General features: G+C 49.9%; 1 protein-coding gene across 5 annotated transcripts in view; it reads left to right on the plus strand.

Moving 5' to 3' along the window:
• The window catches only part of ARHGEF7 (Rho guanine nucleotide exchange factor 7), a 106,939-nt gene that overhangs the window by 82,656 nt on the left and 3,228 nt on the right, over positions 1 to 21,055 (plus strand). For 3 of the 5 annotated variants that reach the window (XM_047081802.1, XM_047081783.1, XM_047081795.1), the window contains 7 exons: positions 157 to 235; positions 427 to 566; positions 3,562 to 3,786; positions 5,830 to 5,923; positions 9,181 to 9,270; positions 20,292 to 20,391; positions 20,652 to 20,706. In XM_047081802.1, the coding sequence (XP_046937758.1) occupies positions 157 to 235; positions 427 to 566; positions 3,562 to 3,786; positions 5,830 to 5,923; positions 9,181 to 9,270; positions 20,292 to 20,391; positions 20,652 to 20,706 (783 nt within the window). Of the gene's footprint in view, positions 1 to 156; positions 236 to 426; positions 567 to 3,561; positions 3,787 to 5,829; positions 5,924 to 9,180; positions 9,271 to 12,107; positions 12,285 to 20,291; positions 20,392 to 20,651; positions 20,707 to 21,055 lie in introns of all 5 variants that reach the window. The other 2 variants (XM_047081808.1, XM_047081790.1) reach the window with 2 other exon arrangements.

Consider the following 21,055-nt stretch of genomic DNA (forward strand, 5'->3'; position numbering starts at 1 on the left):
TCTGTACGATGCATGCTTATGGCAACAGTCAGCTGTTTCGCTTTCCAGGGTGCTGCTTCTGCCATTCCTAAAATTATTAATACTTGTTTTGATAATGGTACGTTCTTTACTAGAAAAGCACTAATTGTTTTTTTTTGTGGGGGGGGTCTTTTTTAGGGAAAGCTACCAACGACAGGAATGACAATCACAAAGCTTGAGGACAGTGAAAATCATAGAAATGCATTTGAAATATCAGGTGATAGGCACAGACTCTCTGGCCACTGTCTGTCACGGTGATGAGTGGCAGCTCACGGTGTGTGTGCACGTTGTGGCTGGACCGTCCGGAGGGCTGTGTTGGAGCGCTGCTGCCCTCTCCGTGGGTGTGTGTGCGCACGCGTGTGCTTTCTGCCCATCTTCCCGCCTCAGTGTGTCTCTCCTCCCTTCCAGGGAGCATGATTGAGCGGATCCTGGTGTCCTGCAACAACCAGCAGGATCTGCACGAGTGGGTGGACCATCTCCAGAAGCAGACAAAGGTCACCTCTGTCGGCAACCCCACCATCAAGCCCCATTCTGTGCCGTCTCACACTGTAAGGACCCCTGTACCTCTCCACGCTGTGGGGTCGGCCTCTGGGGGTGGGGGGGGGCAGCAAGTGAGCAGGTGTTTTGAAGCATAATCCGTGTGTGGCTCAACAATATAAATTCATACCTGTGTTTCTCTGGGGATCCTGGCGAGTCCCTGTCACACAGCTTGTCGCCTCACACCGATGGTGCCTAGATTGTGCCTCCTTGTACGTGGTTTGATGGCAGTTGGCTTGGAAGCTGTTTCTGCTCAGAGGGGGCCTAGGAGACTAACTTTCAGGGGGTTTTCACCTAAAACCTCAAGAGCCACCATTCATATGTGTTTTTGTTTTTTCCTGAGAATCTTAACTGTATTCTGTTGTATCAAAAAACAGAAGTATTTATGGTGATCCAAAGGGCTGGGTTGGGGCACCTGGGTGGCTCAGTCGGTTAAGTGTCCGACTTTGGCTCAGGTCACGATCTCATGGTCCGTGACTTTGAGCCCCACGTCGGGCTCTGTGCTGACAGCTCAGAGCCTGGAGCCTGCTTCGGATTCTGTGTTTCCCTCTCTCTCTCTCTGCTCCTCCCCCGTTCATGCTCTGTTTCTCTCTGTCTCAAACATAAATATTAAAAAACAAACAAACAAAGGGCTGGGGGCACCTGGGTGGCTCAGTCAGTTGGGCATCCACTCTTGATTTCAGCTCAGGTCATGATCCTGGGATCGTGGGATCAGACCCTCCACACTGAGCGTGGAGCCTTCTGGAGATTCTCCCCTTCTGCCCCCTCCCCCTCTTGCTCTCGCTCTAAAATAAAAACATAACTAAAGGTCCAGATTCATGTTGAAGGCTTTAAAATGTGGCTTTTGCCTCACTGTTTTAAGAAATCCATTTATCCTCGTAGAGGAGCTAACCAGCTCTTTGACTTTTTAAAAACTTAAACGTTTTGAAGTACCTCAGCACACAGTATCCATGTTTAAAACTTGTCGTTACTGGTGTTTTATGCTTAAGATACTGGTGTGGAATCATTTTCATGTTCTCCTCTTAAACAAAAGTACACACCCCTTTCCACAAATGACCTGTGAGTGCACGGCATTTCCAGGTGGTGCTTTTTTCTCACGTATGCTTTTTAGGTTGTTGTGATCTTTATTTGCACTTGCCACCATGTGGCTCACTTCTGCATCCACATCCCTACCGTTGCAGTGTTTGCTCAGGAAGAGTGACTGTAGCATAACATTTTTTTAAATGCTTATTTACTTATTTTGAGAGAACAGGTGCACAGGCAGGGGAGGGACAGAGAGAGAAGGAGAGAGAGAATCCCAAGCGGGCTCTGAGCTGTCAGCATGGAGCCCGATGCAGGACCCAAACTCACAAAACTGTGAGATCGTGAGCTGAGCCGAAACCAAGAATCAGGTGCTTAACCGACTGAGGCACCCAGGCGCCCCTGTAGCATAGCTTTCTGATGAGTTTTATTGTACTAGATTTCTGTCAACAGCTTACAGGTGGAAACTGCTGGTTGGCTTTAGCTAAGGTCGCATTTTGAGTGGCTCTGCCATTTGTAATTTCTCCATACTTGGAAAAAGAAAATGCTGACAGTGCTTAGCTTCCCTGGAACTAAAATGATTCCAGAGCTACTCTCTGTGCAGGTGTGTGTGTGCCTGAGAAGTGGCAGTGCTGCTTCATGTTGTCAGCAACACCCTGAGAGCAAACAGTACGAGTCCACATCAGGGAAGACTTTGTGCTCCAGCTGAACCCCGCCAGTGTGCGTCACGCACAGGCTTTCCAAGTGTTAGGCGTTCTTCTGAGGGAGTTTCCTCTTGGCGGTGTGGGGTGTCCTCCCCCATGCTCAGCAGGGTCCTCCTTGAAGAAGAATCTCATTGTAGCAAAGACCATGACCTCTTCTGACTTCCTTAAGGAGAAACCAATCCAAATATTACTGTGGTGCTGTTGCTAGAAGGGCTGTTGTACCTCGTTTTCTCCGCTTGTGAGTTGTGTGGTGGCCATGTGGCCTGTGACAACACGGGACACGCCCACGCATGCATGAACCAGGGTGGGCACGTGGTTCCTGCAGGAAGTGTGTTGCGCTGGTCCCAGAGCGCCATGGCATCAGCCAGTGCCAGGCTTCTCATTCGGTGTGTTTCAAGGAGGGATTTCTTCTGAGTGATGACCTCACTCTGATTTCCAGCTCACAGAACACTTCGTCCTTTATTAAGCATGGCTTTATTGTTTGGGGTGATTTGAGGTCATGGGCTGGTTTTGAGTATTATTGAACATTTTTGCGTTTAATTATCAGTATGATGGAATATTTACAGGTTTTCCAGGAAAATAAACCGTATTATTCTTCTGAAAAATTAGATTTCATGTAATTTTATTTTGATTAGAGCTGATTTTTCTGAGAAAACAGCTTGTAACTTGTTTTACACTAGGGATTGGCAAAATTTTTCTGTAAAGAGACAGTAAAATATTTTCAGCTTTATAGGCAATATGGTTTTTGTTGCAGTTGTACTTTTGGTTTTACAGCCATCAACAGAAATGGGCCTGGCTGTGTCCGGGAAAACTTTTTTTTTTTTTTTGTTAATGAAAACAGACATTTGGCCCTAGTTTTTTGCCTACCCATAATCAGCAGGCAGTAAGTGTGTGACTGGGGAGAATTACTCTCCCCTTCACCACATTTCCCAGGATAAGAAATGCCTGTTCTTGTACAAAATTGTGGTCTATGCTACATGGAACACCTTTATGCGGTGTTCGTCCATGACAAATAAAGGTGGTGGTGGGGTGCCAGGGTCTGGGCCTCCATATCCTGCCACCTGCCTGCTCCCCCATGCTGACCTGATGCAGAATAGATAGCTGTCCTAGAAGTTGACTGCTTGGGGTTGGAGAGTAAAGAAATGATGACGGCTTGGGTGTTTTTCAGTGGGAGTGTTTGAGAAGTGGGCAGAACCTCATGGGTCTGGTTGAGAGGCCCCTGATGGCAGCTGTCATATTCTGCTCCCTCTGTCTCCCCCCCACCCCCCCCCCCCACCCCCAGCTCCCCTCTCATCCGATCGCGCCATCCGGCAAGCACGCAGACAGCAAGCCGGCACCCCTGACGCCTGCCTACCACACGCTTCCCCACCCCTCCCATCACGGCACTCCGCACACCACCATCAACTGGGGGCCTCTGGAGCCTCCGAAGACCCCCAAGCCGTGGAGCCTCAGCTGCCTGCGACCTGCCCCGCCCCTGCGGCCTTCCGCTGCTCTCTGCTACAAGGAGGTGAGGTCTTGAGCGCAGACGAACAAGAATTTGACATTGACATCTCCGCGTGTTAGGCCAGCTATTCTGTGCTTCATTCTGGTGAATTCAGAAATCCGGAGAATCCCGCGTTTCTGTCTGATTCTGTGACATGAGAAAAGTACTGATTACTGGGGAACTGCAGCCTTACCTTGCTGTGCCCTTCACGAACGGCCCTGGCTTCCTGCCTCCTGGACCCACGGGGCCAGAGGGCTCCCTGGGGCTGGCCTCCCGCTCAGCCTGCAGTTACTGTGCACGTCTTGTCATGCTGAGTCTTGCTTACCTCTGTGCTGCTCTGCTAGGCTGTAGGACCCTTTTCCAGGCCTGAGTGAGAGCCACCCGGGGACCCTGCATTTGTCACCAAAAGCTGTTGCAGACAGAGTGCATGCACAAATAAAAGTGGCAGAGTGTGGTTTGTCCTCTGCTCCCGTGTTGGCGGGCTGTGCCCTGTGCTTTAACACCAGGCTGCTTCCGCTGAACCTGCTTTCAGGAAAGGAAGCATCTTGAGAAAAAGAAATACTTGAATTTGAGGAATCTGATGATTGCGGTGCTGGGTGTGGTTGTGAGTATAAGCATGGGGAGCCTGAGTGTGGGAGTGAGGTGGCGTGTCCTGGTACACCTCTCCACGTCCAGTTGAGGTCCCTTTCGCCCAGGGACCTAGACCCTCCGTCCTTGCTAGTAGCCCTAAGTGTTTTACGACCCACAGAAATACTATGTAAATTATAACCTGTCCTTTGCAGGTTTTTGTTAATTTTGTTGTTGAGGACCTGCGTCTTGCCAGTGGTCGTAGGCCCAGGTGCGAAGTGTCCTTGCCGTGGGCGGTTACGTGACTGATGTTGGTGTCTGTTGCTCGTTTAGTCTTTGTGGATTGCTTGGGCAGTGCTGGTGGCAACCTCATTGCTAGGGAGGAACCAGTGGACTGAGTGTGTCCAGCCAGGGGGCAGAAAGGGTGAGGGAAGAGGGGGCAGTGAGCCTGGGCTTCACAATTTGCTGTGTTGCTGCACTAGCTTTGCCGGACCTGACGTTAGGATCTGCAATTGTCACCTTGTGTCACTGAGTGCTTCCAGACACTCGGCGGAAGTCCTCTCGCAGAGCGTGCACATGGGGCTGCTGTGTCCATGGTCGGGACGCAACCTGCACGTGTGTGTGCTCCTGGGGCCCCCCTCTCTGTTCACCATGAAGTACGGAAGCCATAGGACACATGCAGGGAGGGTGGTATGTCTTTGGGAGCGCGTTTTCCTGCTTTTTTAAGAGGCTGTACGGTTTAGCAGAAGAGATTTTGAAGTGCTCCCTTTGAAAACCAAGCTGTGTTCCTTCTGTGCTTCCAGTCTGGTTCTTCCCATAGTCCGTGTCGCATCGGTGTCATGTTGTAAGAGTCATGAACGGTTTCTGTAACTTAACACACACTCGGCAGTGAAGCCCCGCCTGTCCCCTTGGACTCTGGCCTGCTGTCTCTGTCCTGCTGCAGGCCGTTGTGTTGTGACCGAGCCGTGCGCTGGCGTGTGGACCCGTCAGGGGCACAGCCCGCATTCTGTTGCCTGCCTGCATCTGCGCTCAAGGCCGATGGACTGAACTTGTTCCCTTTCCTTCTGTACTGAGGCTTCAAGTATTGTCCTGAGGGACTTGATCTTACCTTTCTTCTAAAACTAGCCATGGTTTTCCCGGTTTCTTTCTGCTTGGCTGCAACAGGTGGGTCTGCTCTGGAATCTGTATGCGTGGATCTCTGCACGCGTCAGCCGGCCGTCTCCTCTCCAGACGCTGCCCGCGAGCCCGTGACACCTCCTTGGTGTGTTGTCACCGTGCTGTGACTGGTCCGAGTAACAGGAGGGTTTTCCTCAGAGCCCGCACCCTCTCGATTTTCCATTAACGCCTGGCAGCTGGCCAGGACACCACAGTGGGAGTACAGTAGGAAGCTCTTTGGCAGGAGCGGCTGAAGTGACATAGTATTTCACGCTGATGCTCCAGGAAAAACTAGTGTCTTTGGAATTTGTCAGAATGATTTTTTTTTCCTTTTTCTTTCCCTAGGATCTTAGTAAGAGTCCCAAGACCATGAAAAAGTTGCTACCTAAGCGCAAGCCTGAGCGGAAGCCTTCAGATGAAGAGTTCGCCCTGAGGAAAAGTGAGTACGTGCGGCATGTGTCGGTGAGGATGCAGGTCTGTCTTGGGCACAGCGTTCGTTGGGTAGAGAGATGGCTGATGGCTTTTCAAAGACTTGAGACAGACGCGGGGGTCTGAGCCTTACTGTCACGTCTAGAGGAAATTGAGCGATAGCGGAGCCCTGCACCAGCAGGAGATCTAGCTGGCGCCCGCGGTGCAGCGCACGCGTGATTCTCCACTCGATGGGGCTGCTCGCGGTCTCTTGGCCTCCATGCCGATCCCTTGTTCTGGGGAAGCTGGGCTGGGGTGCAGGGTCGACCTGGGACCACCTGGTCTTCCTACTCCCTTTGCCCTGTGGTTTGCACCTGTTGGAGGCATGCGGCTACGGCTCTTGATCCTCCCCTGCACTTGCACAAGCCTCAGGGCCCCGGTGGACGCTCGTGAGGCCCAGAGCCGGATGCGGGGCTCAAACTCGCAAACTGAGATCGTGCCCTGAGCTGATGTCAGTTAGCCGACTGAGCCCCCAGGTGCCTGGGTTCAGATGTTTTTGAAGAGGGAGCCTGCAGCTGTGCTTTCTCCCCTGGGGGAGGGACTGTGGGGGATACTCTCCTCTGGAGACCTTTTAGGTTGTCACAACTGGGTGTGGAACTGCCGCCGTTACAGGGGTGACGGCCAGGGATGCCGCAGGCCGGCCGTGTGGCACAGTGGTGCTGAGGCCCCGGCCAGGGGTGAGATCATGGTATCTCCCCATGAGAGGGGGTGCAGAGACGAAGATGGGGTCCGGGTGGTGGGAGGGCGGAGCCCACACCAGGAGCTTGGAGGGACTGGAGGTAAAAGGAGAGCTGGGCCTCCACAGCAGCGGAGGAGGCGAGGCGTCTGCCGTCTGCCTGCTCGTTGAGCAGCTGCTTTCGTGTCATGTTCCGTGCGCCGAAGTTACCGGGCTCCTTGTTACATTCCAAATCCTGAGAGTTTTTCTTGTCCGTGGGAGGGCCCATGCCACCCCGAAAATGTGTGCTGTCCTGCTCATTTATCTCCTGTGACATTTGTGAGGAAGGGAGGCTTGGTGACAGCCGTTCATGCTACGTCCTGGGGGAGCCTGCGCCCGTTCTGGCATCCGTGCTTTCTCTGGGTGCCGGGTGACATCTAGCAGGAGTGATCTGATCCGCTGTGCGGACAGGTAACCATGCTCGGAGGCCACTCTGCTCTGGGTGGAGAGGGGTGACCTGCCCATGAGGTTAAGCTGGTCCCCAGGGGGTGAAACCTTCTCTTCTCCTGAGGGAGGAGCTCGTCATGAAAGGATCGGTTCCAGTCGGTGACGTTTAAGTTCGTTTCTCAGCGCTGAAACTCTCGGTGTGAGGTTTGTTTTTGTTCTTCTTAGTGTGGTTGATAGGCAAGGCCGTCTTAGTTTCAGGTGTACAACGTGGTGATTTGACAAGTCTGTACGTTCTGCTGTGCTGTCCACAAGTGCAGCTGCCGTCAGTCACCGTAAACGCTGCCATTGCGCCGTGGGCTGCGCATTTCATCCCCACGACTTAGTCACTCTGTAACCAGAAGCCTGGACCTCCCACTCCCCTTCACCCACTTTGCCCACCCCCCAGCCCATCGGCTCTCTGCATTTACACGTCTGACTTTGCTTTCTGTGTACTTGTTTGCTTTTATCTTGGATTCCGAGTGCCATCTTCTGGTATTTTGTCTTCCTCAGTCTTCTTTCACTTAGCACAATACCCTCCAGGTCCATTCACCTTGTCACAAATGTCACGCTCTGATCCTTTTTATGGATGCATACATAATATTCCTGTGTGTGTGTGTGTGTGTGTGTATATGTACGTACCACATCTTCCTTATCCATTCTATTGGTGGACACTTGGGTTGGTTTCATATCTTGGCTATTGTAAATAATGCTGCAGTAAACATATGGATGCATTAGATATTTTCAAATTAGTGGTTTTGTTTTCTTGGGGTAAATCCCCAGTAGTGGAATTAGTGGTTCATATGGTATCTTGAGAAAGAAAAACAAAGCTGGAGGTATCATAATTCCAGATTTCAAGGTATATTACAAAGCTGTAGTGATCAAAACAGTATGGTACTGGCACAAAAACAGACACCTAAATCAGTGGAACAGAATAGATTCCCACAATAAACCCACACGTCTATGATCAGCCGCTCTATGACAGAGGAGGCAGTATGCAATTGGGAAAATGACTGTCTCTCCAACAAGTGGTGTTGGGAAAACTCAGCTACACGCAGAAGTATGAAACTGGGCCACTTACACCCGACACAAAAATGAACTCAGAATGGGTTAAAGAACCTAAACGTGAGACCTGAAACTGTAAAACTTCTAGAAGGTATTGAACTTCTATTTTTTGGTAGAGTACATTTGGCTTGCTTTGCATGTGTGTTACTGTCATAAAATGGTGAGGCTTTCTACAGCTTATAAATACTTAAGTCTTCCATTCTTCTGCATTTTTGCCAGAGTAGGTGAGCCTTTTAAAGTGTATGTGCACATGTAATATCTTAGCATATACAAAAAAATATTGGAAACTTAGTAGTTCAGGAAAGAGAAATAGTTCAACTATAGGGTCATGTGAAGTAGGAAGTATCCGGGACTGATAGCAGTAGATGCTGTTAGTCCGGAAGGATCTATCCTCCTCCATTCCTTTGGTCTGAGTATAGGTGAAGCCGGTGTCTGGAGTAATCCTTAGGGGAAGGAAGAGGTCTGGAGTGACTCCTTCAAGGTCTAGGTTGTGCCTTATAAGTGTTATAGATGAAATCTTGATCACAAACTCGGAGATTGGAGGAAACGCGCTTTCCAAAGCTTTCCAGGGTTGTACTTATCTACGTACCCGTCAGCTGTGGGTGGTGGGAAGCTTTCCTTCCAGATCTTTCCTTCCCGCTGTCCCTGTCAGCACTGGGGACGGTCTGACTTTTTTTGTCAGGCTTATGTGAAAACCTGATGCTTTGTTTTAACGTTTTACTTCTTAGAATAAAGTTCTTTTCTCATGGTGTTCTTGTGTGAGTTGCTTGTTCCTTGGCCTGTTTTCAACTCCGGGGTGGGAGGGATATGGTTTTTCTTAGGGATTAGTAAGGCAGCTTTTATAGATTTAGGATATTAACCTTTTGCTAGATATGTTGCAGGTAAAAAAATACTTGAAAGAAAACAAACCTTTTGAATATAAACTTCATAAATTTTGGAAAACCATTATCTGACAAGAAAATGTGTTTTTAGACTGTATCACATACTTGTCGTTAGCTCAGTTGTGACATGCTGTGTCTTGACAGGCACAGCTGCTTTGGAAGAAGACGCGCAGATCCTGAAAGTCATCGAAGCTTATTGCACAAGCGCCAAAACGCGGCAAACGCTCAATTCGAGTAAGTTTCATGGTAGCCGGCTGCCGGGGCAGGACTGGCCGGGGTTGGTCGCCATCGGCTCGCTGGCGTGTGGGGGCGGCCCTCGGAGTGACACTCTGCTGGTTCACCCTGTAGAGCCTGCGGGGATCCCTGTCCCTGGGTTTCTGCACAGGGTCAGAGCTGTCAGGGGGAGACCAGGTTTCTGCAGAACACCCTGCCAGGGAAACTTTAAGTATTAGGTGCTGCCAGAATATATAGAGCTTTCTGCTGCTTCAACAGATGGGCTTAGAAGACCAAAGATTGGTTCAGTTACTTTAAGCTGTTTCAACTGTTCTATTGGTGTGATAGTGGGACTTAAGATTCTTAGAATTGTCAAAAATATAAACCAAGAGTGAGGCTTTTTTAGCTTCCCCCCGCCCCGTTTTTTTAAATGTTGCATTAAAAAATTTTTTGGAAGTAGACCTCAACTAATTTATTGGTAGGTTTTAGCACCAACCACTGCATTTTCCTGTATCTTTATGCACAGGGTCGTAGTAAGGAAATCTTCATCTGCTCAGACAGGAAATGGGTGGGCTCTGTCGTCTCTTCCTTGCCGGCATTTGGTGGTGGAGTGCGGCAGGGGGTACAGATGGGACGGTGCGCGTGGTCTGACTTGCCCTCTCTCCGGAGCAGGGCCGCGGCACCGCAGGGTGTCTGTCCTGCACTGTCATTTCTAGGTGGGCTTCTGGGTTTCATTTTTGTTTTGTCGGAGACTGGATTCGTGTCTTCTGGCATAGAAACTGGTTTCTGTTGGATCTTGTGTTTTGGATTCCGTTTCCACACTCACTTGGGACACATTGCTACCTCGGCTTCATTCCCACCACCTCGCTGTGGCGGCTCAAATCTTGTCCTGGCTGCTATTAGACTAATTGTGAAAAAAGGACAGGTGGGAAAAGGAATTTTTACCTCCTTTAGCTTTTTTTTTTAAGATGGTGACAGCTAAGAAGGTAGGGCTGGTAGGATTAAACCCCAGGGGGTGTCTGCAGATCACCTAGAAATTTCCCTGTGGCCCGATGGCCACATGGAGACTCTTGTCCATATTTGCCCTGGTGAGAACACCTCTTCATAGTGACTGGTCAGCAGGATGGGGGCGAAATGCAAAGGCCTGAAGATGGGGTGGAAGTCAAGTCAAGTGATCGTTTGTAAATCTAGTTTGTTGTCTTTTGATACATTGGTTTTCTGTATTTGATAAGAGACTGTTTTAAGTAAATAGGATATATAAGATGTGGGCTTAGTGTTTTGGGTTTTGAATTTGAGATTTTAAAAAACTCTTTCAACTTGAATTCCTTGAAATAAAATTTTAACCTGGTAGTCTCAGGTGAACAGACCGGGTAACAGGAGGGTGTGTGTGTGTGTGTGTGTGTGTGTGTGTGTGTGTGTGTGTTTGTTCGTTTGTGAGAGCCTCGTTTGTCCATCCAGGAGACTGTGCCCCACGATGTGCCTGTGGTCCCTGCTTTGGCTGCCTTGAAGGGATGGCCCATAGGTCATGCAGATTATTTGTCCTCTGTATTACATGTTTCCATTTCTCCTGTGCAAGGAAAGCGTTGCACGATACATTGGTTTTTGTTTTCAGCTGATACTATGGGCTAATCACTCTGGGGCCTCGTGTGCACACTCCTATATGGCCGTAACCCTAATACTCTTGTGACCAGGTAAGGTAGGGGGAAATTGATCCTTTATGCTGGAAAGGCAGTGCGGGGTTACAATGGAGGCGGTTCTTCTCGTGTTAACTGCTTAGCCAAAACAGGCAAATTCAGCTCCTTCCGGTGTCCATTTGGATGCCAACAAGACATTATAAACCAGACATCTTTGGAATCGATTTCTGTCTCGAGGAAGTAGTGACCCTCGTAGACTCCAGGGATTTAGTTGAAGGAATGCAGAGTAGCCGCCCCTGCTTGTTAAGGTTTGGGAATGGACTCAGCTTTGACCAGGAGCAGGAATAGGACGGAGGCCATGGTTGCCGTGGTGTGCCATCGTCTGTCACGTGGTGTCCCTGCAGCCTGCATGCCCCTGCACAGCTCCCTGGCCAGGGCCCTCGCTCCCAGGTGTGGCTCCTCTCTGGCTGATTGCTGTTCTCCCATCTGGTGCCCTTTGTCTTCTGTTGCCCTCCTGTTAACACAGTGGCTCTCGGTTCATCGTGTCTCTTGTCCCGCCAGTAAAGGGTCTGCATTGGGGTTGAGAACGTTTGAGCAGGCGTCCCCCTTCCCCTGTCCCCTGGCTGAGCTCTGCGGGGCGCTGCAATCGTGGGTGGTGCAGCGACAAGGAAGGGCCCCCAGGGACGTGGACCCTATTTAACCCCTACTCCACTCTGAAACTTTTACGGTGGTGGTGGTTTGATAAGGTAAGTGTAGACCCCATCCTAAAGATGAACTGAAGAAGTCAAAAATCCTTGGAAACTCTTTTGCTTCAACATATCCACCTAAAGAATAGGAAACAATTCCTAATTTAACACCTAAATGGTTTCTTTTACAAATGTCATAAATGAGACTATTTGCTAATGGAATAGTTTACTTGTGAAATGTCTGTAGAATGATCTGTGGACATGAGCTTATGTGAGGGCTCGTAGCAAGATCTGTAAAAAGAGACAGTTTGCAAACAATACTGTGAGATTTATTTAAGTCTACTTTTATTCTAAGGGTTGTGCTATTAAAAACCCACCGTAAATAAGGAGAAATGAACATTGTTGCCATTTTTTAACAATATTTTCTCTTTTCCTTCTCTTCCCATCACCTTTTGCTTTTGTTTTCATGTTTTTGGTTGTGGCTCTTCCTGTCCGTCCCCTCCCACCTCTGCCTGTCACTCCGTCCCTCCCGTCGTAGCATGGCAAGGCACTGACCTGATGCATAATCACGTCTTGGCTGACGACGACCAATCAAGTCTAGACTCCTTGGGTCGTCGCAGTAGCCTTTCCCGTTTGGAGCCCTCAGACCTCTCGGAAGACTCTGACTATGACAGTATATGGACAGCCCATAGTTACAGAATGGGTTCTACATCTCGTAAGAGCTGTTGCTCATATATCTCTCACCAGAACTAATGCACTTCTGAGCTTTTCTTAACAAATGCTTGTTGTATCGCAGCCTGCTTTTCTTAGATGTTTTCTTGCTGTTCCTTGTCTTTTATGTGATATTTTAACAACTTTTGAGAGCGTTTCTGATACTTCCCATTGTATTTTGCGGAGGCCCAATTGCCAATTTGACCCTCCGTTCGAGTCGCTGCTGTTGAAGGAGATGGTGTGCTCACGTGGCCCGTGCCCGGGGCTTTTCTCCGTGGGTAGTGGCGGTTTTGCAGCTCCAAGGGGTCTGGGTTTTTATTCTCAGTGTAGCACCTGTCTCATTTCTTTTTGGATACAGCTGTATGAACACTTTTATATTTTATACTGAAACCATACAGGTTTGTGATCAACAAACAACACAGAGGCGGCTCTGGCCTTGTATGGGGATCCACATCTTCTATGTATGATGGACCCACTGACCAAGTAGTTGAGGAGACAGGAGAAGGAAGCGCTCAGTAAGAGGGCTGAGTGCAGTTCGGACACCACTCTCTGAAGAGTCCTCGGGGCACTTGGCGGCCACGGGGAGCCGTGTGTCGGTGTGGCCGGCAAGGGCTCTGTGCTCGTCCGTGCACCACAGATGGCTGTCCCACGTCCCCGTTTGCCCGTGGGGTGGGGGTTGTCCAAGGGCCAGGTACTGTCAGAGCTCAGACCCTCCCCCGCGTCACGATGCCATGCTCCCCTTGTTTGGAGTCCCTCCCTGCTGAAGATTAAATGCAAACTCTGACGCGCGCAGCCTCTGAAGGTGTACGTGAGACTCCGTTCAGAGAGGCGTTGGCTGTACCCCGAAAGGTGAGTGCTTGGCTTCGGTCCCAGCCTGGCTGCGCCCCAACCTCCACATTACGTTGCCTGCGATGGACGCGTGGTTTTCAGCGAGTAGCTGCAGTGAAACTCCGTTTACGGCATCCCATCCTGTGTGATCCTCCTCCTTTGCGTGTCTTGGGGCCACCTGAGTCAGCCAAAGACCTAAGCTGCCACGTAACTCACTTAGAAGAAAATCTCCGATTTGGAGGGGACTCCCCCCGCTTCCCTGGGATTTGTTGTGAGGAGGTTTCACTGGCCTCCCTCAGATGAATCTCGGCTTCAGAAAACTGAATGTGATGTGTCACGTTCAGTGGTGGCACCGGAACCACGTTTGGTCATTGCCAGAGTGGAGAAGCACCCTCCCCCACGCATGCTGTGCTTGGTGTGGACAGGGAGCCTCGTGGTCGCGTGTGAAGTGCTCAGTCAGACCGACTTCAGGAAGCCAGATGCCGTGAGGAGCCGGGAATGGCTGGTTTTCCTCTCCTCAGGGTGGCCGGGCCGTCTCCCCTGTCCCCTACCTCACCACACCACGTATGCAGTGCCCGCCCTTGCTTGCACCGTGCCGCTGCTGGCGGGGCGCCGGGTCCTGTCGCTCACGCGCCCAGAGGGGCTGGTGGCCCCCTGCAGCGGCGCGGTGCTTAGAGAGTCAGCCGGCTCGGGGACCGCGTGCGGTGAGGTCGTGAGGAAGACGGAGAATTCCAAGCATGTCTGTTCCCAGATAGCTGTTGGGCTGCTCATGCCATCTGGAGATTTCCTAGTTTTGTATCAATTAATATAAAGAAGTTGAGCAATCTTAAAATTAGAGCCCAGTATTAGCCCACGGGAGAGATGGGGTTTCTGCGTGGTCAGCCAGATAGCAGATGGAATTTTGGAAGAAACGGAACTACGAAGTTCATGAGTGAACTTAGAAGCAGTGGTTTTATTTTGTGTACGTACAGCAGTCCCCTCTTCTGATCATCACGTTAGAGTGTCCTTTTTTGCTTTGAGGCTGTGTCATTGTGCGTTGGCTGAGACGCCTTTGCCAGGCCTTAGTGACCGCGGGCTGCCCGTGTTGTGGGCTGCGCACAGCACAGCGGTGAGACGCCGTTAGTCGTTGCACTTGGACTTTTCTGCATTGCCAGGTATCATCGGGGTCATCTTCCTGAGCCATTTCCTTTCCTGTACGCCAGGGTTTCACCCTTCCTCATCCGTCCTCTGGTACTAGTAAAGCCACGTGGGCAGGGATTCTGCTGACGTTGAGGTCACTGCAGAACAACACCCTGGCTCTTTGTTGTTCGGGCTTGTTGTGAGTGTCTGGCACCATTAGCTCTCGTGACCTGGTTGGAAGTGTCCGTGCCACAGGCTGGAGGTGGCCCCTGGGTGGCAGTGGCGACGTGGCCCCCGGGGGCCGGGACTCTCCCTCCCCCTGCGGAGCTTCAGTCGTGCGGAGAGGGAGTCTCGTTTGTGTGGCTCTGTCCTGGCTGCGTGCGCAGTCGGTGCTCTAGCGTGAGGGTGAAGACCCTGAACCCACAGGTAGGTGAGTGCTGCCTCGGGCCTTGTGTGGGGGCCTCCGTGGTGTTGCCATTGAACTTACGCTTGCCACAGTATATAAGCTATATTAATTATGTGTTTTGCGTGAGGTTGCCAAAACACAGTAATGTGTAAATAGTGGTATGAGACCTTGAAAAAAAAAATCTATATATTGTGCTTTTTCTCTGTGAATGGGAAAGCCATTTCTGGTGGACGACTGCCATTTGAAGACTCAGTTGGATGTAAACCTGATGTTGCATTGTATTGTACAGTATGCATATTATTGTTTGTGGTTGCATATGGCAATGAAGTGTTTGTTTTATATATATGAAAAAAAGACGTCTGTTATGTACAGTTGAAATAAATTTTGCATTTGCTAGCCTGTGGCTTTTAATATTTGTTACCTGGGGGAGGGCGGGGGAGTAGCCTAGCTTGTGACTCAGTGTGACAGGGCTGTTTTCCTGTAAGTTGTCTTCCAGAGGAAGGCCAGGTAATGGGACTCTTTGCTTCTGCTTTGAGAGAGAAATGTGCACTTTCTTAGATTAAATACGTTCCAGACAAAACAGGGTCACTCCTTAACACATTTTTATTTCAACTTTTTCCAACAAGTTTTCTATCACTGGAGGTTTTGTCTTCAGAAAGAAGCACACTTGGTTTTTTGTGCACAAAAGGGGGGGGGAAAACCCCACCTAACTTCATTAGTGTTTTTTGCTTTTGCTTGGTTTCTTACTCCTTTTTTCCTTAGGACTAAGATCAATTTTAACTTTGGTTTTGTAAAGCGTATGCCCAGCTGGCTAAGCAGAGAGAGGAGGAAGTGTCGTGAGAGGCTAGAGCAAGGCACAGATGGTGAACACCTGTAAATTGTTCCCTAAAAAGATGCCTCACCTCTTCCCAAGAAAAAAAAATTAGAATCCTTTGGTAGCCAGTAAATCACAAAGTGACTTTTTGGAAAGATTTTATTAAATAGGTTTTGAAAACCTGTGATATTTTCCTTCATTCTGAAAGATCAGTTCCAGTGGAGTATAATTAGATACAGATTTTTAGAAAGATTATGAATTTAAGAAGTTACGGGAGTTCGGCCACAAACGTACCAGACATCTGGCCAGATGGGCACGTGGTCTCTTTTCTGGCAAACTTAACGCTGTTTTTAGGCTTGTGATGAAGGCCGGCCCAGCCACGCGTGCACACACGCACACACCCCACCGTGCGTCCTGGAGTTGACCCAGCCTTGTGTCCCAGCAGGTGGCTCTCCAACAACCAAGAGGTACCCTGGGCTTTGAGCCCCCCACCCCCACCCCACCCGCTATGTGCCCCAGGCAGATCCTCTGTCAGCGCGAGTGCTTCTCAAAGGATGATCTGTAAATGTTGCAGGGGGCAGGGTTCAAGTTGTCTCCAGCTTCTCAGTCATGCCTCTCAGTGAGCAAGCTCCCGCCCATCTCCAGCTGCGTGGCGCAGGGCGACCCCTGCTGGGGGCAGTGTGCAGCTGCCGTGGCATGTCTGTGGGCGGCGGTGGCCGGAGCCCAGGCAGCTGCGGACGTGTTTTTGGGAGTCCTCCGGTTGGGGAAACGCTGGGTTGGTGCCAAGTGTAAATTGTCATCTCATTGTCTTCATGCCTTTACTGAACAGCAAAGCCAACCGGCACTCGCGTGCGTGTGATTATAGAGGCAGACAGGGCCAGAGGCTAGGCCAGCACTACTCGTAAAGAGTGACACGGAGAACTGCAGTGGTTCCGCACTCCGATGACGTTAGGAAGTGCTGAATTAAAGTAAGTGGGTATTTTTACTACAGACCTTCTGAAAACCTTCACCGTGCTGCCTGTGCCCTGTGGACCTTTGAAGAAGGGGCTGTAGCAGTCAGCAGTTTCCAACATGACATGTGGCAAAACCCCTGCATTAGCCAGTGGAGGAGGGGCGGCAAAGTATTCCCCAAACTGAGAAGGCACTTTGAGGCCGGAAGAGGAAGCAGGCAACTCCACACTGTTTCCACAGAGTGCTCTTTGGGGAGGGGGGGGGAGGTCCCTTACTGACGGGGTGCTGCACGGCTACTCCGAGGAATCCAGGCCTCTGTCCACAGGTCGTATAGAGCAGAGGTCCTGGTGCCACCACCTGTGTGCCTGACAGGGGCGGGTGCGGGCGGGGAGAAGCTTGTCCACTTTGGTCAGGGCACGCATCACCCCCGGGGACCTGGCCTGGCACAGTAGCCTAGGGGGAGGTCATGCATGGACACGGATGAGATAGTACTGTCTGTGCCCGTACCGTTAACCTCTTGGAAACACAGAGTTTGGGAAATAGGGATCTTGAATGTGCGGAGCCATCGTGAGCACATTTGCCTGGGTCTCAGCCCCTGAGAGGGTTTTAAACAAAGTGACAGAACGGTCTTTGTGAGTTGTTGTTTTTCCAGACTAAGTAATTCAGGGAAAACATGTTGTGATACATGTAAAAATACTTCAGTAATCTTTGAGATATTAAATCTACTTTGTAAAATTTGGCTATTGCCATAGAACAGACTTAGTTATAAATCTGGCTGGGGAATATTTATTGTTTAACTTTCTGAAAGACTGAATTTTCTGTCCTTTGAGAAAAATGCTACATTGAAACCAGGCACATTGTTCGCATCCCTGGATTTCTTTGTAGGCCAGTAAATAACCTTATTATGTCTTTATGCCTCCCGGCTCACTGTCAGGTCCATACATGGCATTTTTCACACTAGCCTCTTTCAGGAATCAAGCAGTTAGTACGTTCTGCTGATAACACATTCTCCAGTGTAAGTTTTTATAATAAATTCTGGTGTGCTCTCAGCATATTTCCAAAAATAACCATCACATACATGTGAGTCTCATACCAGTTCTCACGGGCTTGGTCCTCTGACGTAGTGTTGTTCTGTAACGGAAGTTACATTTGTCCTGGCACTCGTGCGGACAGGACAGTGCCCGCTGTCTGGCCCATGTCCTTACGACACAGACGCCTCTGGTTTTCCCTGCCGTTTGAACCTGGAGTGCCATGTATGCCTCACGGAGCAGTGCCCAGGAAGCTGGGAGATCCAAATGCCTGGGGAGAAGCACACAAGAGTCGGGCTTCCCAGAGTGCTGCCACATGTGTCATTAGCTTGTCCATGTGCGGAAACGTGCTTCCAGCCGGTGTGACGGCACCCAGCTGCTACCTGTTTTGATTGGACTGTGGCACAGGGCAGGTGGCAGTGGGGACACTTGGCAGGCGACTGAGTTTTCCGATGACGTCTCTTCACGGCGAAATTCACTGAAACCATCGGTTTTCCACGTGTGTGGTACGCACACTCGGCTTTTTGTGAACCCTTTCCTGTTTTTGTGGGGGAAAACGGCACGTGAACTAGCCTTCCCGATGCTCACGTGGGTCCTGCTGCAGCTGTGTCCGAAGTGCGGGATGGCACACGGCGGCCTTCAGAATCTGCCCCTTGGCTGGTGCCGCTCAGCTCCTGTGCGGCCTACGAATGGCCTAGAAGAAGATAAACCTGTATTTTCCCATGCGGCCCAGAACAGCCTAGAAGATATGCCCGCAGCCCCTCAGAGCCATGGCGCCAGGAGCAGGCAAGACCCCAGGAGGTGGATTGTCGTCAGCATGGCGCTGTCTGTGACAGGGCGACCCTTTCAGGGACCGTGTCTTGAAGGATGTCACCCTCTCTGAAGAGTAACTCCCTTTGCGGGTGGGGGACTGCGACGGGGTGGCGGGTGGCCCATCAGTGAGGGGTACGACATAGCCATGGGGGTGCAGGCTCGGGGTTTGCAGGGAGGCATTGCGGACAGTCGTGAAATAGTACAGACGCCTGCTGTGGCTTGTGCCCAAATTTTCCGCACTCTGGCTAGAATACTGAAGTGCTTGACCCCCCCCGAAGGGCCGCCCTCTGTTGGTATGAAAACAGTATGCGTGTTGAAGCTCGTGCTGTGTAACCCAAGATGGTACCTGCCTGCCTGGAGTTCAGTCTTCTCATGCTTGAGATGACCGAGGAGGAAGAGTTCTGCATCCTAGTTTAGTTCAGTTCCTGCTGTCACGGTTTCACCGTGTGCTTGGATTCAATGCCCTTCTCAGTCTGGGCGATGGGGACCAACGTACAGATGGTGGCAGGGAGAGTCTGGGCCACCGCCCCATGGCTGGGAAACTCCCGCCCTCCTTCCTGTGGCGTGCTGCAGCGGAAACGATACGGGAACCCCCTGGACGGTGGGATCCTCTCGTGAACACTCTTGCTGTCAAGCTCTCATGGTAATAATTCCTGCTCCGAGGAGCGTAAGCTGACACTGAAATGCTGGTGGACTATTCCTTAAACCCCGTCCTGCACACATGGGTATTCTCCTGAACGTTCCCGTGACGGAAGGGCACACAGCCAGCCGTCCCACGGTTTGATGAACTTTCAGGAAGGCGGGCTAAAGGTGAACCAGGAAGAAGCAAGTTGTGCCAGCATCTCCGTAATTAGCACATAGCACATATCAAGTGTATTGTTTTCATATTTTTTTTTAAGTTTAGTTTTTATTTCTGAGAGAGACAGCGACCATGTGAGCAGGGGAGGGGCAGAGAGAGAGGGAGAGAGAGAATTCCAAGCAGGCTCCGTGCCATCAGCACAGAGCCTGACTTGGGGCTCAAACCCACAAACCATGAGATCATGACCTGAGCTGAAACCAAGAGTCGGACGCTCAACCGACTGAGCCACCCAAGCGCCCCAAGTGTATTCTTTTTATTGAAGAGGTTTTGCAGGTGTTTGTGTTCTGTGTTCTTTCCTCAAATATTTGTACCAGTATTTTTCAAAAATATATATAAATGTTACAGTACTTGTTATAGATAAGAAAATACTATCTCAAGATTTTTTTTTTTTTTTTTTTTTGCGTCCTTAAAGATCTGAGTCTCCTTTCCTACCTGTTCAAAAGCTGGGTTTCCCAATTTCTGAAGTACCCATTTTGTAGCATGCATGTATTGAGACAGGGTCCAGGCAAGCTGCACTGCTGGGCACTGGTTAAATGGTGCCAGCTTCCCTCCAGCATCGTCTGTGGTTTACCACCTTTTGTTTGGAAAAATGTTTATGTGCCAGGGAATGGAGAATAAGTTTTCATGCAAGAAGTAATAAATCTCACATTTTATAAACCATGTGCCCTAATCTTTATTTTTAACTGTCACTGTAGAGTTAAATGTTTCACCAGTTATTTGCATTTATAAACACCCTGTGTGCATGTATCATCTGACCCATCTTTCTAAAATGCCCAGAATGAGATGGCTCATAATCGGGTTGATTTGGATATTCCCCCCTGCCCCCCAAATTCATTTTGATACTTATTCCGAAGTGTCCAGGGCACTATGGTCAGAACCTTTAACTTACTACCTGTGGAAGATTGGGAGATGTAAAAGATCCATAATCCTGATTCAGGAACCGAAGCTTAATAAATCGCCAGAAGGCTACTGCTTCCTTTCCTCTGCGATGCTTTCAGCACGAGAAGGACTGGGTTTGCTAGACAGAAGTGGAGAAAATTGGCAAAAGTTGCCATTCCCTATTTTATGTAGAGGATTTTTAATGTACGGTCTCTGGAATTTCATGTTAATAGTGCTGTAGAGTCAGGTGTCAAGTTCTGCCATGTGCTCACCTGTGGGCTTTGCTTCTGTTTTTTGTGTTTTTGATGATCTAGGCTCACGCAAAGAATCTGCTCCACAAGTTTTGCTTCCAGAGGAAGAGAAAATCATAGTTGAAGAAACTAAGAGTAATGGTCAGACAGTGATAGAAGAAAAGTAAGCCACGTTCCAGCACTTTAAAGTGGGCCACGCGGGCATGGGGAGGGGGCGGATGGCAAGGAGCCCTGGAGCCCAAGACCTTTGAGGGCTGGCCCTCCTGGTGTCCTTGACAGAGTGGCATTAACTCTAAGCAGGCTGTTGTAAGGTGGACGGAGTTGGGTATTTGCCGAGGAGGGTCCTGTCATGCCTCCCGGTAAAGTGCTTCTGTGTCCTTGCTCCCACCCTCGTTTGGGTGTTCATCTTGTTCTCTGCTTCAGGAGTCTTGTGGATACTGTCTACGCGTTAAAGGACGAAGTCCAAGAGTTAAGACAGGTGAGTCATAGCCAACCTGTTGACCTTGTTTTTAAAGGAGGAGAAGGGGAAATTAAGCCTGCAAATTAAGGCTGTTTGTCTGAACGTGAAGTAATAAAGAAGGGAGAGGTCCTTTCTCTTAGAATTCCAGCAGATCAGTTTGGTCTTCTGTGCCTGGCACAGACCAGGAAAACTGAATTTTTTTCAAGTATTTTTTTTTTTTTTAATGTTTGTTTATTTTGGGAAAGAGCAGGGGAGAGGCAGAGAGAGGAGGGGAGAGAGCCACACTGTCCGTGCAGAGCCAGACATGGGGCTCAAACTCACAAACCATGGGGTTACCACCTGAGCCAAAGTTGGACGCTTAACGGAC

Source organism: Lynx rufus, unplaced genomic scaffold (assembly GCF_022079265.1).
Source record: "Lynx rufus isolate CCGP_SWC_20201006 ecotype Redwood Valley unplaced genomic scaffold, mLynRuf1.p SCAF_1, whole genome shotgun sequence".
Lineage (NCBI taxonomy): Eukaryota > Metazoa > Chordata > Mammalia > Carnivora > Felidae > Lynx > Lynx rufus.